This window comes from Coenobita brevimanus, chromosome 71 (assembly GCF_032717465.1).
Source record: "Coenobita brevimanus isolate Jiangsu-jjx chromosome 71, ASM3271746v2, whole genome shotgun sequence".
NCBI classification, from domain to species: domain Eukaryota; kingdom Metazoa; phylum Arthropoda; class Malacostraca; order Decapoda; family Coenobitidae; genus Coenobita; species Coenobita brevimanus.
Window position 1 is genome coordinate 52,636,719 of NC_137024.1, and position 16,466 is coordinate 52,653,184.

The window sequence follows — 16,466 nt, forward strand, 5'->3', positions numbered from 1 at the left end:
CTAGCAGTTTAAATTGAGAAAGTGATTCAGATGTTTTTGATTTTAAGTAAGAGTTATATGCTAATGACTTTTGGGCTGTTGCTCTGGCACAGTTGCCATCAACCCATTTTGGAGAGTTCGGTCTTTTAGTGAACTGTTGACTTGGTATGAATAAATCCACACCAGCTAGTATTAAGTCGCAAATATGGGACTGGGTAGAATTGAGATCACTAGAGAAGAAAGACTGCCATGGAATGTCAGCAAGATAATTTCTAAATCCATCCCAGTCTGCCCTATCAAAGTGCCATCAGGTCACCCTGACAGGTTCAGAACGGGGAGGTGTGGGGGGGGTTAACTAATAAGGCTTTGATGAGATTGTGGTCAGAGGATCCAAGTGGTGACAGTACCTCTATCCTGTACTGATCTGGATTATTTGTCAAGAATAAGTCCAAGAGATGGGCATTATGGTCAGGATTATCAGGCATTCTGGTTGGTTGCTTTACCAGCTGGGTGAGATTAAACGATTCTGCAAACAGCTCGCACTCTAGACCATTGTCATCAGTCATGGTGGAATGCAATAACCATTCAACATTATGTATGTTAAAATCACCCAAAATGGTAATTTTGGTGCATGACATCAGAAAAATGTCTGTACAGTCAGTTTTCATGTACAGTTTAGAATGTGTGCAGGCAAACTGTTACTTAAAGTGAAACAACTTTAGATGACTGATGGAGAAAAAAAAAAAATGACTTCAAAATAACTATATAAGGAAACAGAAGTAACTTTATGGATAGGTCTTAATTTCATTAGGAGTTTAATAATGAAACTGCTTTCTGTGAAACAATTTTAAACGAGCATCAATTGTATAGCAAAGTACAGTAAATTCTCAATTATTCGTCGTCGCAATATCTCGCCCAATACAACATCCAGTGCTACTGGCTCGGCTCTATTAAAGCAATATCCGACACCAAAATGGGACATAACCGGCAGTTCTATGCAACACTGCTGATCGAGGTGTATCAACTGGCTCATAAATGGTAGCCAACCAGTGCTGTTTTACTGTATTATTGAATTGTATCATTTCAACATTGCATTTTATGCTAAATTTTCATCTTTTACTCACGGGAAAGTTTTTAGGACAGAGGGTTGAGATGGATAGTAACAAAATATTTGGCTGAACACTGAATACTGAGCCAATGGGGGGTACTATGCAATATCCGGCATTTCATGTTATTCGGCAGAGGGTTTGGCTGAACTACACTGAATAAATGAGAGTTTACTAGTGAAATGAACCATACACCACAAAACTGTATTTTACCAAACACCAAGAATCAAATTTTCTTCGGCTTAATAGATTTTGTAGCACTTCCTTAAGAATTCTCCTTGCATGGTCATCCATTCATCATCCAATCCTACATTGCCCCATGAGGAGCATAGGAGCCCCAAGCTAGGCAGTTGGTCCTGACATTTAAGATGAGAGTGACCAGCCTCACTCATCCCTGAGTGGCATTACGTAAGCAATAAACCCCAACCACCCCTTGGATATAGTCCTTCACCGGGTCAATCCGACTGGAGTGCAATAATTACCCACTAAACCACCAGGCACCAAAATTTGGTTATATAGTTACCACCCAGCGTAGTAAATGGTTTCCTGGTGTATAGGAAACCATTTTGCTTGTCACTCAATGTAGAGTCACCCACAGGCAGAAGGAAGAGGAAAGAATGATGGAAGGAAAGACAGAAGAGGGAGTGTAAAGTCGCCCATAGGCACAAGGACAAGGAAAGAATGAAGGAAAGAAAGACAGAAGAGGATGGAGGGGAGGAAAGGGCTGACACCCGAGAGCAGCACTACATCGAGTAAGTGGATGGTGAGTGCCCCCACCTACCACCCTATTATTCCCTTGCATGATAATTTTGCCTCATCACCCTCATACACAACTGTATTCCATTCATGAACACCACACAGCAAATAACATACGCCCAATGGCAATAAAAAAAATGTAAAAGAAAAGAAATGAAAAGAAAACCATATCATGCTTCCTCTTAAGGCATCTACATATTGAGGCTGACCATTGTACATTTAATGTTTTCTATGGCCTGGAAGCTAAACCAAGTGCCAAAACCAGCTAATTATTCCAAAACAGCAGCTAGAAACTGTTGCAAGAAAAAAAAAAAAATCAAAGGTGTGTGATAAGAAGTATAACAATGTGCAAATCTCAGCTTCAGCTTAACCTCCATATGGTTAAGTTTCTGCCTAAGTGATAATTGCAAGGTCAGTTACCAGGCTTCAGAAGCTGGTGACCTTAGAGCAGAAGACCCCCCATGGTCAAACAAAAAAACACAAATATGCATGAGTGTACACACACATGCACACGCATACATGCATGAATGCATGGCACACATGCACGCACGAACGTACACATGTGCGGATGCACGTACACACGCATGCAAGCACGCACGCATGCATGCACACACACACACAAACCATACCACACAGTCAATGCATTCCCACATAAAAACTACTTAAAATTTTCAGTATCAATACCACACCCCTAAATGCCCTCCACAGAGATGTAATGATGCCACCTCCTCTCCTGGAGTCACTTCTGTACCTCTGCACTAGCTAGGCAAACTACTTAAAGAACTGTTCATCACTTCTCCAACCACTTCCTCATCATACATCACAGGATTTCACATTCGAAAGCTCTCAGTAATATAAAACACTGCATTTGTTTTGCAGTGAGAGGGATGCCTGAACATAATGGAACCAATATAAATGAGTAGTTTATACAAATGTCCTTCAACTCCCTCCCAGTCAACTGCAGCAGAAAGGCAACTTCAGCCAGTAGTCCAATGAGTTCACAACCATATGAATATGAGTTCATTAAATGAAGATGAACAACAACAGCAACAACAACATCCAATCAGGCCCAATCACTGTCAAATTATTTTGGCCTGGTCAGGTAATTTTAGGTCAGTCTATGGCCAGTCTGGTCCAGTTGGGTTTAGTCCAATCCAGGTGAGCTTATTCAGGTCATTCAGATCCATTCGGGCTCATTAATCTATTGAGTTCTGGTCTAGTCTAGTCAGGACCACTCATGTCCAGTAAGTCCATACAAGGCCCTCACACCCACCTGGGCCCAATCACATCAGTTCCAACCACATCCATTCAGGTCTGCTTAAGTCTAGTCAATCTGTTTCATTTCAGTCATGTTCAGATCCAAGTTATCAGCTCAAAGACTAATGTACTTCAATCAGTTTAGTTCTTTTCAGGTCACTCTTGGTACACCAGGTTGATCTGGGGTCAACAGAGACTTTCAGGTCAGGGATAAGAAGACTAGTGTAAAAAAATCAGCCCTATCTGCACAGTAAGGGTCCATCTGTACTGGGCAAGGTGAGCCAATATGAGTGGGCAGGATGGGAGGATGGGTAAAGATGAGTGGGCAAGATGGTAGAGTGGACAGAGATGAGTGGGCAGGATGGTAGGGTGGGCAGGGATGAGTGGACAGGATACTGAATGGGCAGAGATGAGTTGGCAGGATGGTAGGGTGGACAGATGAGTAGGCAGGATGGTAGGGTGGACAGATGAGTAGGCAGGATGGTAGGGTGGACAGATGAGTAGGCAGGATGGTAGGGTGGACAGATGAGTAGGCAGGATGGTAGGGTGGACAGATGAGTTGGCAGGATGATAGGGTGGAAAGATGAGTTGGCAGGATGGTAAGGTGGGCAAATGAGTTGGCAGGATGGTTGGGTGGACAGATAGGTTGGCAGGATGTTAGAGTGGACAGAGATAAGTGGGCAGGATGGTAGGGTGGACAGATGAATTGGCAGGATGGCAGAGTGGGCAGAATGCTTGGGTGGGTACATGAGTTGACAGGATGGTAGGGTGGACAAGTGAACTGGCAGGATGGAAGAGTTGGCAGAATGGTAGGGTAGGCAGACGAGTTGGCAGGATGGTAGGGTGGACAGAGATGAGTGGACAAAATAGTAGGGTTGACAAAGATGAGTAGGCAGGATAGCAGGGTGGGCAGAGATGAGTAAGCAGGATGGTAGGGTGGGCAGAGATGAGTTGGCTGGATGGTAGAGTGGGCAGGATGGTAATATGGGCAGAGATGAGTGTGCAGGATGGTAGGGTGGGCAGAGATGAGTGGGCAGGATGGTAGGGTGGGCAGAGATGAGTGGGCAGGATGGTAGGGTGGGCAGTGATGAGTGGGTAGGATGGTAGGATGGGCAAAGATGAGTGCGCAGAAATGAGTTGACCAGATGGTAGGGTAAGCAATGACAAGTGGACACAAAGTTGCGGTTGGCAGAGACAAGTGGGCAGGATGGATGGGCATGCAGTGATGAGTGGGCAAGATACTCTGAGATGATGGGAGGTAGCAGATCACCATGGGGATGCATTCCCTGTGGATACTGGTATTATAACAGGGAAGTGGGCAGCTGAGGCAATCACTTTTAGGATACTGGGTATACACTCCATAAAAGTGAGTCAAAATGGGTGTGGTGGGCTAAAGGAGTGGAGAGACAGGCTGGAATGGTAGGGAGGCATGCCCCCTCCCCTCTCCAAAAAAGGTGGATGGAGTGGGTTTAGATGGTGGTGGACAGTCAGGTAGGGTGGGACAACTATCTGAGAAAATGGTCATACAAGAGGAAGTGGCTGGGATGGGGACTGATTTATCACAGAAGTTCACTATGTGGAGGAGAGGGGTTAGAAAAAGAGTAGGGTGGGTGGAGAGGGGTGGCTGGGGATGGAGGTGGATGATGGAGCAGGGCAGGGGTAATACACGTTGTGAAAATGGGCTGTGTAGGTCAGCTAATATCAACGTGAGAATGAATGAATGCAAACTTTTCTCCAAGAGAAAGAGAACAAGAACAAGAACACAAACATATGCCACTCTTTTATACCTGATTTATCACACAACAGCCAAACAGATGCCATCAGTCTGAGGGGCAACTCATCAATCTAATTTGCACGTAATAAGAGAGTAATACAGAATTTGAGACACTCACTCCTTTTCGTTCCTCAAACTGTTTCTTACTTTAAACAGACGCCATCACTATGAGGGGCTACACATCAATCTCATTTACGTGTACAGTAACAAGAAAGTACTGTAATACAGTATATCAGACACTTACGCCTCTTCGTTCCTCAAACTGTTTCCTTCTTTCATTGTATATGACCTCCTTCTTATTTTCAACCCATGTCTTGTACTCTTCATAATCTGACAGGTCTTCCCTCTTTTTGCCTGCAACACATGAAGATCCCCAAACCTCAAATGTGTTGGCTCCTGGAAAAGCAAAAATATACATAAATAAATAAATGAAAAAATATCACTCTTATCAAATACAATAGACCCACAATTTGCACAGCTAATATTACCATGCAAATCGAAGCACACAAATTATGCCACTGAAACACGTTAATACAGATATTTTGTAAGGGAAATCCCAAAATTTTCCCAAAGGCCCCCCTTGATATTTTTTTACCTCCTGATCATACCTAACATTCATTGTAGTACACATATGACCTCTAGGAACATCACTGGGCATCAAAAGATGGTTAATTAAAATGTACACAGTGGAAAATAAATGGTAATTACTTACCAGTGCCTTATGTGTCAACAAGTGGATTGGCAGAGGGTTTGTGCCCCACCTCATAACGCAATAACTCATAGGCAAATGGCCCCCCTTACGAGATTATGGCTTCTGGTTGTACATAATAGATAGAACAGTCAAGGGACAGAGCAATGTCTGAGAGTTGGAGAGAGGAGTACAGTATCTCCAACAGATGACTTACCTATCAAGAGGTAAGTGAAAAATTATGACATAAAGTAATGAAAAACATAGTTGAAAATAGAAAAATAAATGGTAAGTGGTCGCAGTGAGATGAGAGTGACAAGACGAGAGGCGGGCAGTGAGCAACATGTGTGTGTGTGTTTTATTGTATTGTATTGTGTTATGTTGTTTTGTTGTGTGTGTGTGTGTGTGTGTGTGGAAGGGGGGAGCGGTTGATCAAATATAAAAAGATACTGTAATTTCACACTCCATAGTTTTAGCTATGTTGATTTTTGACCATTTGTTTTAATGAAAAAATTTGGTTGAAAGATGAAAAAGTACACACTGAGTGGCAGCAATGAGGTGCAAGGGATAGGAGGCAGCCAGCAAGCAATGTGTGCAGGCAACTGATATGTAAACAGACCGTTTCACATCCCATACCTTTTGCCATACTGGATTTTGACCATATATTTTTGCAAAATCCTAGAAAAAGATAATGTCCTGTTTATTTTAAATAAGATGAGCATGCATCTACATGGCCTAACAATGGAACTTAAGGGGGGGGGGCATCCACAGACCAAGACCAACTTCTAGGATTTTCCCACGTGAACTTTCCCCCCACACCCCACCCACATTCAATGGGCTGGGTCACAGTTCATTTTTCCGTGTAAAGTGTGTTTAGTGCAAATCAGGCCCACGTAAACTGAGGGCCTACTGAAGTTTCAATATTTAAACTATCATGAACAAGAATGGCTGTTAACCAAACATAAACGGTAAAATCTAAACTTCTATTACTCTGACATGGTGCTGGAAAGAGATGGCACCAATATAGCTTGGCACTCGGGCTGCCAAGTCATGCAAATGTCCCCTCAGCTCCTTCCCTATTCACTTGTTGGAAGATGGTGGAGAGCACAAAAAGTTTAACTTCCATCTCCAATCACCTATGTTTTTATCCAGATGCATCTGGGGCCATCATCTCTCTAAAGGAGTAGAGTACTCAATACAATAATACAGTACTCATCCAATAATACCTTGATTATTCATGGGGTGTAAATTCCCAGCAACTCCTCACCAGAGCCAGCCACTCACTCAGTATGACAGACAGTTCACTTCAACTCTCAATTACAGTACATCCATGCTTTAACCATGTTTAATTTTCCAGAATACTCATGTACATTTAAAATTTTATAGAACTCAGTGGTATTCATAGCTTTTCCTATGAATTCCTCATTATTGTACTAAACTTACATCAAGAAGAACTTGATTACTTTATTGTCATCATCATCATCATCATCATCATCCAAACCTCCTTTCCCACCCTTGGGCAGGGCATGGAGTGGCAACATCCAAACAGCCTAAGTTTGCCCAATTTAATGGGCCACGCTTCCATTCACTCATCATTCAAGCCCACAGAATCCTAGCTCCATCAGATGGGTCAAAATTTTTTTACCACATTCTGTAGCTTCATCCATCCATCACCCAATCCTATGCTGCCCATGAGGAGCATAGGAGCCCGGGGGCTGGGGAAGTTGGCCCTGACATTTAAGATGAGAATGACCATCGATACTTATCTCTGCGTGGCATTAGATGAGCAATAAATCCCAACCACCCTTTGGACATAATCTGCACCGGATGAATCTGATTGGAAAACCTTAATTACCCACCAAACCACCAGGTGCCATATGTAGCTTAACATTATATAAAAACGTGAAATTCATTACCATGGATATCATATGTATATGTATATATATATATATATATATACTTTTTTTTTTTAGATTTTCTCTTTATTTTGTCCCTTGCCAAAAGAGCATCAATTGATGTGTGATTTTTATAAATATACTGTACCCGATTCTTCATTCATCTCGTGTATCTTTTTTTTTTATGTGTTCGACTCTGGCCATAGGCTTCACAGCCTGCTTTCAAGGCCCAGTAGTCCTCCTATGTACCGCACACCTCTACATGTCACCACTTCGGCGTTAACACCCACCGTCCATATTGAATACAGGCTAGGGCCGTCTCATACAGGACTGGTGTATTGGTATTAGCGGGGGTATTTTTAAGACATGTCAGCAGGTCTTCTGGTAGATTGGTAAAGTCTGATTTTTATGAAATTCAAATCCTTAAACTGTTCCCTGCCCCAGCGGGATTTGAACCCGGGTCCGTTAGGACTACAGGCCACCTCCCTACCGATTGAGCCACCGCTACTGCACTGCATTATGTTACAAAATCCTCAAAACTTACATAGACGTGGGCAATGCTATGATAATTTATTCAAGGAAATTACTGTATTTTTCCAACTATATATATATATATATATATATATATTAAGTAGTTTTCTTCTGTTCATACCATACAGGAGGAAATCTTGAGACTCCAAATTTGAGGCATATCAAAAACAAATAGCAAATAAATAAATTAAAAATAGAAATGGGGTCTAAACAAATTTGATTTTTAAAAAATTTTCTGGTTATAGTTCCTTCAATTGGAGACATCCTCCAGGCATAGGATTCTATGTGCTTCCAATACCACATACCTGTATACAGTACAGTACATTAAAAACAGTGACGTTGTTTTTGTTTCCGTTTTTGAAGGCTTCAACATGCTTGTATGCATCAGCCTTGATTACCTAATGGCAGCCCTCCATGCTGCTCGATCTCTGGGAGCCTCCCTATTTAGTCCCTTATCCCTGAGGCCACACTCAATGACCTCGTCCCAGGTCTTTTTCGGTCTACCTCTTGCAGCCCTACCCCTAACATTAACAATTCTCACTTTCTGCACTCAGTTATCACCCCTCATCCTCTCAACATGCCCAAACCATCTCAACTTACCATTCCACATCAAAACACCAATACTCTCCAGTCTCATCCTACCCCTCAACCATTCCATCGTAAACCTAGCCCCCCCAGTCCTCGCACTCAGGGATGAACTACATATCCACCTAATCACTGTCATTTCTGTATGTTTGAGCCTGTGAATATCCTCTTCCTTTTACTGCACAGGTTTCACTACCATACAGCTTTACATTCCTAAAACATCACACATACAAAGATCCCTTAGCACGAAGGGAGAGCCCTCTCAGTGTCAGGCGAGACAACAACTCACCGAATTTCTTCCAACTACTCCTCACTCTAGCCATAGAGCTAGCTCCAGTCCCACCTCCAGCACATAACATGTCTTCAAAATAAACTCTTCTACACACTCAAGAAACTCACCAGCAAGTTCAGTCCTTTCACGCCTGACAATCTCCATGCTCTCTCCCCGACACATCGCACACATGAAATCAGCATTATCTCGCAGTCTACCTCTAATACTATTATATCTCTTATGCACCCACTTATCACTAACTCTGCACAAGATGGAATTACTTCCCATGCCCTTGTGGCAAATCACACATGGCCACTCTCCCTTTTCTATGACAGTACTGCCACCAGCTCTAGATACCATCACTTTTGTTTTATCTGCATTTACTCATAAACCTTTGTGCACCATAAGGAAATATCCCAGACTACGAGAGCTGGGAAGAGATACACTGAATCTTCTTTTATTATAATGCCGTAAGATGCTCGATGACCTTCCAGCATGGTAACAGATGTCTTATCCATTTGCTTAAACAAGCATTAATATGTTTAGTTTTCAGAGGTGAGCTAAGTCCCACCCTCTGATAATTAGTCGATCAGTATTGTGATGATTATCCAATCACAGTTCTGGACACTTCAACAAAAAGTTCTTTGGTATATTTTATGAATCTTTGGTTGCGGATGCTGCTATGCATCCATCTTATTCAATGCTTTAATTTGGCAACACCATCACTCATTCTCAAGATTTTTTTTGTTGGCTCTCTGGACCCTACCTCACCACTGGGAAAGGAGGCCTGGATGATGATGATAATGATATCATCACTCCATTCAGCTGCTCTCAGAATCTGTATTCTTTTTCTGTCTCATTGTCACAGGGTGAATATGCAACAATCACTGACATTTTCACCATCTCATACAGGAACTTACAAACTGTACACTTGATCAAAAAATGATCTTTACACAGGTGATCGATGATTTCACAGTGAGTGTTGTTGTTTATTGTTTTTTCTTTAGGCTAATATTTCTAAATGAACTGTTCACTTGATACACTTCATAAAGTTCTTTCTTCATGTTGTACCAATAAAAATGCTAGCCATATACAACTATGAGTAGTTATTGGAGAATATTTTTATAAATTTTGTCCACTGTTTCAAAATATAAAGACAGTGGTTGTTGAACCGATATTCTTTCATTAACTTTCATTCCCCTCTACCATTCGCAACTCACCAACTGCACAATTCCTTCTTACACCGTCCACATGCACTTATACCTGACAGTATACATTTCATCTTCGTAAGCCTCAACTTCAAATGTTTATTTCAATGTCTGTATGGTATACACTGCCTAAAGAAAAAGTATCTGTCCACAGTATGTATGAAACACTAATGCACAGTAAATGAAGCATACTGAGAAATCCATACCAATCATCCCGAGACATTTGGCACGAGTTTCATTCATTACCAAAAGTCACATCCATCCTGGCAGATACTTTTTTATAGTAGAGTACCTAGCATTCCTGAACACATTCACCTCTTCCACTGTCTTACACTTCTCATTCAAGCTTCTCACATTCCATTGCCATATGAACCTGTCTATTACTCATAGGCCCTGGGCAAGTACAGGATGCAGATCTGAGGGTCTCTGTACTTTCACTAGCAAATAAAGACACAGAGTGGGGGACTGCTACCTGCCACCCCCTGTTTTCCGTCTAGCCCTGCAGGGAATACAAAGTTATAATGACATATCAGGCATGTTAATTTCCTGGGAGGTTACTGAGTGTGGTCATAATGGCCCTAATCAAGGTGCTGGATTACCAAGAAAAGTTTTAAAATGGCCCAAAATAACCAATGACACAAGAAAAATACTAAATTGAGCAAGACTGAAGAGGAAGTCTCAATAAAAACAAGTGTGTGATTATTCATTTGCCTACAATCTCATCCAGTATCTCTTCAATTTAAATTACCATTAAGGAATATAAAAAAAAAATCTATCTGTCTATCTATTGCCAGACGCCTCAATCCCATTTGGGGTGGCCACAAACAAATCGCCTCCAAATAAAAAAAAATAAATAAATATACGAAGCTGCTGAAACGTCACTGCAACAAAGCAAGGCAGAACTAACTCACCTCGCATATCATAGGGCACACCAACCAAAGCTCTACCTGATTAGTATCATTTCACCGTTGTATCATTTGCAAAGGCTCCAACATGCTTGCATGCTTCAGTCTTGGTCACATAATGGCAGCTTTCCATGCAGTTTGATCTCTGGCAGCCTCCCTATTCAGTCCCTTATCCCTGAGGTCAAGCTCTATGACCTTGTCCCAGTTCTTTTTCGGTCTGCCTTTCACTACTCTACCTCCAACATTCACACTTCTCACCTTCTGCACCCAAATGCCATTCTTCATCTTCTCAGCATGCCCAAACCATCTCAATCTACCCCCCCCCCCCTCATCACTATCTAACTATCTATCTATAGCCCGACGCCCTAATCCCGCAAAGGGTGCCCGCAGACAAAACGCCTCCAAGTCACTCTGTCACCCACCATTTGACTACCCTCCCCCCAACTCACCCCCCCCTCCCTCATATACCTCTCAACTCCATCCCTCCACCTCATCCTCAGTCTACCCCTCCCTCTCCCTCCCTCCACCTCACCTACATACACCCTCTTAGTCAGTCTTTCATTCTCCATTCTCTCCACATGCCCAAACCACTTCAGTGTATTTCTCCTAATCTTTTCAACCACATCCACATCTACCCCACAACGTTCCTTCACTTCATCACAACACCAATAAATTCCAGTCCCATTCTTCTTCTCAACTCTTCAATCGTAATCCTAGCCCTGCCCAGGCCTCATATTCAAGGATGCACTAATATCCATCTAATCATTGTTCTTTCCTAATGTTTAAGCCTATGTATATGAACACAAAAATCAGCCATTCAGCATTATGGCATCATCTGACTCTAATGGTTGTAATACTGCCACTGCACAAAGCTGATGTCAACTCTTTCATTTAGGTGTCCAATCACTCACAACCTTTGCTGTATCTCCTAGGTATCTGTCTTATCACACCATCTACAAGATCCCAAAACCTGTCCATATCTTTCTCACTTGTCATTAAAAGGTGCATATGCAAATGATCAGTGCCATTTTCACTACCCTAAATTTGAAATTATGCACCTCATGGGTAGATACACTAATAACCTTTCACTTTGTCTATCTGTCTATTGCCAGACGCCTTAATCTCGTACAGGGTGGCCACAAACAAATTGCCTCCATGTCGCCCTGTCCCCCGCCATTTCACAGCCCTGCTCTCAACTCACATCCCCCTCTCTCATATACCTCTCCACTCCATCCCTCCAGCTCATCCTCAGCCTCCCCCTTCCTCTCCCCCCCTCCACCTCACTCGCATAAACTCTCCTCATCAGTCTGTCGCCCTCCATCCTCTCCATATGGCCAAACCACCTCAGTGTGTTCCTCCTAACGCTTCCTATCACATCCACATCCATACCACAATGCTCCTTTATATCCTCATTTGTCAGCCTGTCCCTCCAAGCGACTTCACAGGCTCCTCTCAAATAACTCATATCCACTGCTCTCACTCTTGACTCGTGTCCTTCCAACAACGTCCAAGCTTCACTTCCATAAGTTAAAGTTGATATCACAATACCGTCATGTAGTAACTTTTTCACTTCCATGCTCACTTCCCTGTTTCTTATCACTGCTTTCAAGGAACCAGCAACCTTTCTTCCTTGTTGTACCCTTTCAAGCACTTCACCCTCCAAACTTCCATCCTTACTCATCACACTCCTCAAGTACTTAAACATACTCACATTTTCCATTTCCTTACCATCTAACCTCACTATGTACATTCACTGACTTCATCTCTCTCAAAGACCATCACTTTACTCTTCCGTACATTCACGATTTACATTCCGTTTCTTACACACTCTCCCAAACTCATCCACCAAGCCTTGCAGCTTCCCTTCATCTTCACTTACCAACACAGAATCATCTGCAAACAACAGTGCAGGGAGTTTCCAAACACCACCCTCTCTCAAGGGCCACCCCAACATCCACTACCCCACCTTGTATCTCTTTTATTACCCCATCCATGTACAGATTGAACAACCATGGAGACATGACACATCCTTGTTTCAACCCAACCTTCAAAGAGAAAAATTCACTCAGTTCACCATCCACACGCACTGCAGCCTTAGCAACGTCATACATACTCCTCACAACATTCAACAACTTCTCATCTACTCCATATATTCTTAATACTTTCCACAATCCTTGTCTATCCACCCTGTCATATGCTTTCTCCAAAGCCATGAAGGCCGCATACAACTTCTTTCCCTTCTCTAGAAACTTTTCCACTTAAGACCTACAAATGATTATCTGATCTACACAACCTCTTCCCTTCCTAAGGACTCCCTGTTCTTCTCCAACTATTTCCTCTGTGATTTCCCTAACTCTGTCAATAAGTATCCTACCATACACTTTTCCTATTACACTAAGAAGACAAATGCCCGTATGATTATCACACACTTCTTTTTCCCCTTTTCCTTTGTACAAGGGAATAATTATACCTGACTTCCAATCCTCCGGAACTCTACCTTCCTCCCAGGCCAATCTGCACATCTTCCACATCCATTCTACTACTATCTCTCCCCAGTGCTTCAGCATTTCACCACACACTCGATCAATTCCTGGGGCTTTCTCCAATTTAACTTTCTTCACTGCTTCCACAACTTCTATCCTACTGATTTCTTCCTGTCTTCTCACCCCTCTCCTTCTCCCGGCCATTCCCCAGCCACTTATACTCACATTACTTCCATTCCCTATATTCAACACTTTCTTAAAGTGTTCTCTCCATCTACTCACTTTTTCTCCCTTATCCACTAGTAATCTACCATTTATCTTTCACTCCCCTACTAACTTCACTGCCACCCTTTCTGCAAATCAATGTTCATCAAAAAAGCAACTCCTTTTTATTCAAGTGCATTCACTTGTATACAAGTAAATGGATGCTTGCACTCTGGTGAGAGTGAATGGAGATTTGAGAGATGAATACTGTATTCCGTGAATGTTGGCAAGCATCAGGGGTTAGTCTTGAGCCCCATACTGTTTGTCATTGTGCTTGAAGTTTTGTCACTTTGACTTCAGAAATGGGATCCCATTTGAGTAAATGTGAATAACACAAAAGTGATGATATCTAGGGCTAGTGGTGGTACTGTCAAAGAAGAGGGAAAGTGGACACATGCAGTTTGCTACAAGGGTGTGGAAAGTAACTCCATCTTGTGCAGTATTTGTGATATGTGGGTGTATAAGAAATGTAGTGGTATTAGAGGCAGACTGCGAAATAATGCTGATTTTGTGGGTGCAGTGTGTCAGAGAGAGTATGAAGAGACTGTCAGGCATGAATGGACTGATCTTGCTGGTGAATCTCCTGAGTCTGTGGAAGAGTTTTGTTATTTGGGGACATGCTATGCACTGGAGGTGAGGCTGTAGCTAGCCCTGTGGCTAGGGCAAGGAGTGGTTGGAGAGGTTCAGAGAACTGTTGCATCTCCTGACACTGGAAGAGCTCTCCCTTCCGTGCTATGGGATCTTTGTACAGTATGTGGCATGTGCTTGGAGTGTAATGCTGTATGGCAGTGAGACATGGGCAGTAATGGAAGAGGCTATTCATAGGCTCAAACATACAAAAGTGATGATTAGATGGATGTGTAGTGCATCTTTGCATGCAAGGCTTGGGGACTATATTTACAATTAAAGAGCTGAGGGGAAGGATGGGACTGGAGCATATTGGTGTTGCGTATAAGGAGGGGTAGACTGAGAGAGTTTGGGCATGTGGAGAGGACGGACGATGACAAATGCGTGCGGAAAATGAGAAGTGCTAACTTCAGGGGTAGGGTTACGAGAGGCAGACCACAAGACCTGGAACGAGGTCATACAGTGGGACCTCAGAGATAAGGGACTGAACAGAGAGGCTGCAAGAGGTCGAGCAGTGTGGAGAGCCGCAATTAGGTGACCAAGGCTGATGCATGCTAGCAAGTTGGAGCCTTTATCGACAATACGATGATACAAAAATTCCTATCTGACTAAACCCATTTTACACATTCACCTTAATCAACTTCACTGTTTTTCATCTTGGTCCTACATAGCATCATCACATCGTACCTCACATCCTTGAACACTTTCACTACTTTCATTCTCTTATATTCAGCATTTATACTTCACATTCCACATAGCAACATAAGCCTGCTTATTTTTTGTGGACCCTGGACAGGCAAAAAAAAAAACCAGGTCCAAGGCTCTGGATGCTCACCAAGTGCAAAGATAGGGTAAGGTATCCCTAATCCATATAACTTATCTCTTTTTCACCAGTTTAACACATAAGTCATGGAAGTACTCTAATATTCTTTCTCCCCTAAAATGCTAAACAATGATCATCCAGCTTAATAAATGGTTTCCTGAATGGCAGAAAATTATTTGGCTTGTCACTCTGCAGTTAGCAGAAGACAGCACTGTGAAAAGATATAGAGTGAACTGGTAGCTAGAGAAATGAGAGTGGCACACGCTCTAAGAAAACAAACTCCCACATGAAGCAGTGACGAGCCTAATAGATACAATGATACTGCTTTCAAGTACAAGAGAACAGTACATTGCAGGTAGTAATAAAAAGCTCATCTGCAACTGAATCATCATACTGTATTATGCTTTAAACTAACAATGTTACCACTTCTACATAAATGGGTTGTGATGAAAGTTCACGTGTGATTTTATAATACTTTGCGTACAGCATCTGATAATTATGTTAAATTCTGGAGGAGGATTCAGTTTATTAGATTATATGGCAAAGCAACTGGCCACTTGCAAGTTTTGGGCTAAATGTTGAAAATACTGATATTGATCTTTTTCACAGCACTGTATAAGCACAGAGAGCATTTAAAATAGATAAATGCTGTATCTAGTGAAAATGGCTTTGAAATAATATTAAGTACTTGCTGAACTACATGAAAATGGCTTTGAAATAATATTAAGTACTTGCTGAACTACATTATGCTTCAGTATAGCCATTAACATGGAAAATAATATGTGACTTCTCAAACACTACAAAAATACGAAGTCTTCAATATCATAACTTCCTTATTTATGGCAAACTGGAGGGAAAACACTGTTCAGCAAGTACTTGAGACAGTGTCAATGCTGTTTTCACTTGAGATTTTTCTCTCTTAAATGCAATTTGTGCTAATGCAGTGAATGTGATCAATGCCAATATCTCCAGATTCCTGTTAGCCTAAAACTTACAAAAAGTCAATTACTTTGGCAAAACCAAACCCTAATTACCACAAATTAATGAGGTTCTACTGTAATCACAACTTATTCACAAGTATACCAGAGCACCCTGAGACCCATTTTACTACTGTATAAAACGCTCTGATGTAAGAAAAATTAATAATAAAAAATAACTTACAATGATCAAAATACACCTTAATCTAACAGACATATACTAACACTATTTTCATTAATAAAAACAAAAGCATTTTTAAACCCTTCAGCCTGACAACATCCCCAATTTTATTTTTTATTGGGTCCCAGGAAGACTCTTTCTCTCTACAAGGATTAA

The 16,466-nt window shown here is 41.9% G+C and overlaps 1 protein-coding gene across 2 annotated transcripts in view; it reads right to left on the reverse strand.

Moving 5' to 3' along the window:
* Positions 1 to 16,466, reverse strand: part of LOC145406640 (uncharacterized) — a 102,070-nt gene that overhangs the window by 20,613 nt on the left and 64,991 nt on the right. For both annotated transcript variants that reach the window (XM_080277719.1, XM_080277718.1), the window contains exon 5: positions 5,117 to 5,268. In XM_080277719.1, the coding sequence (XP_080133845.1) occupies positions 5,117 to 5,268 (152 nt within the window). The remainder of the gene's footprint in view (positions 1 to 5,116; positions 5,269 to 16,466) is intronic.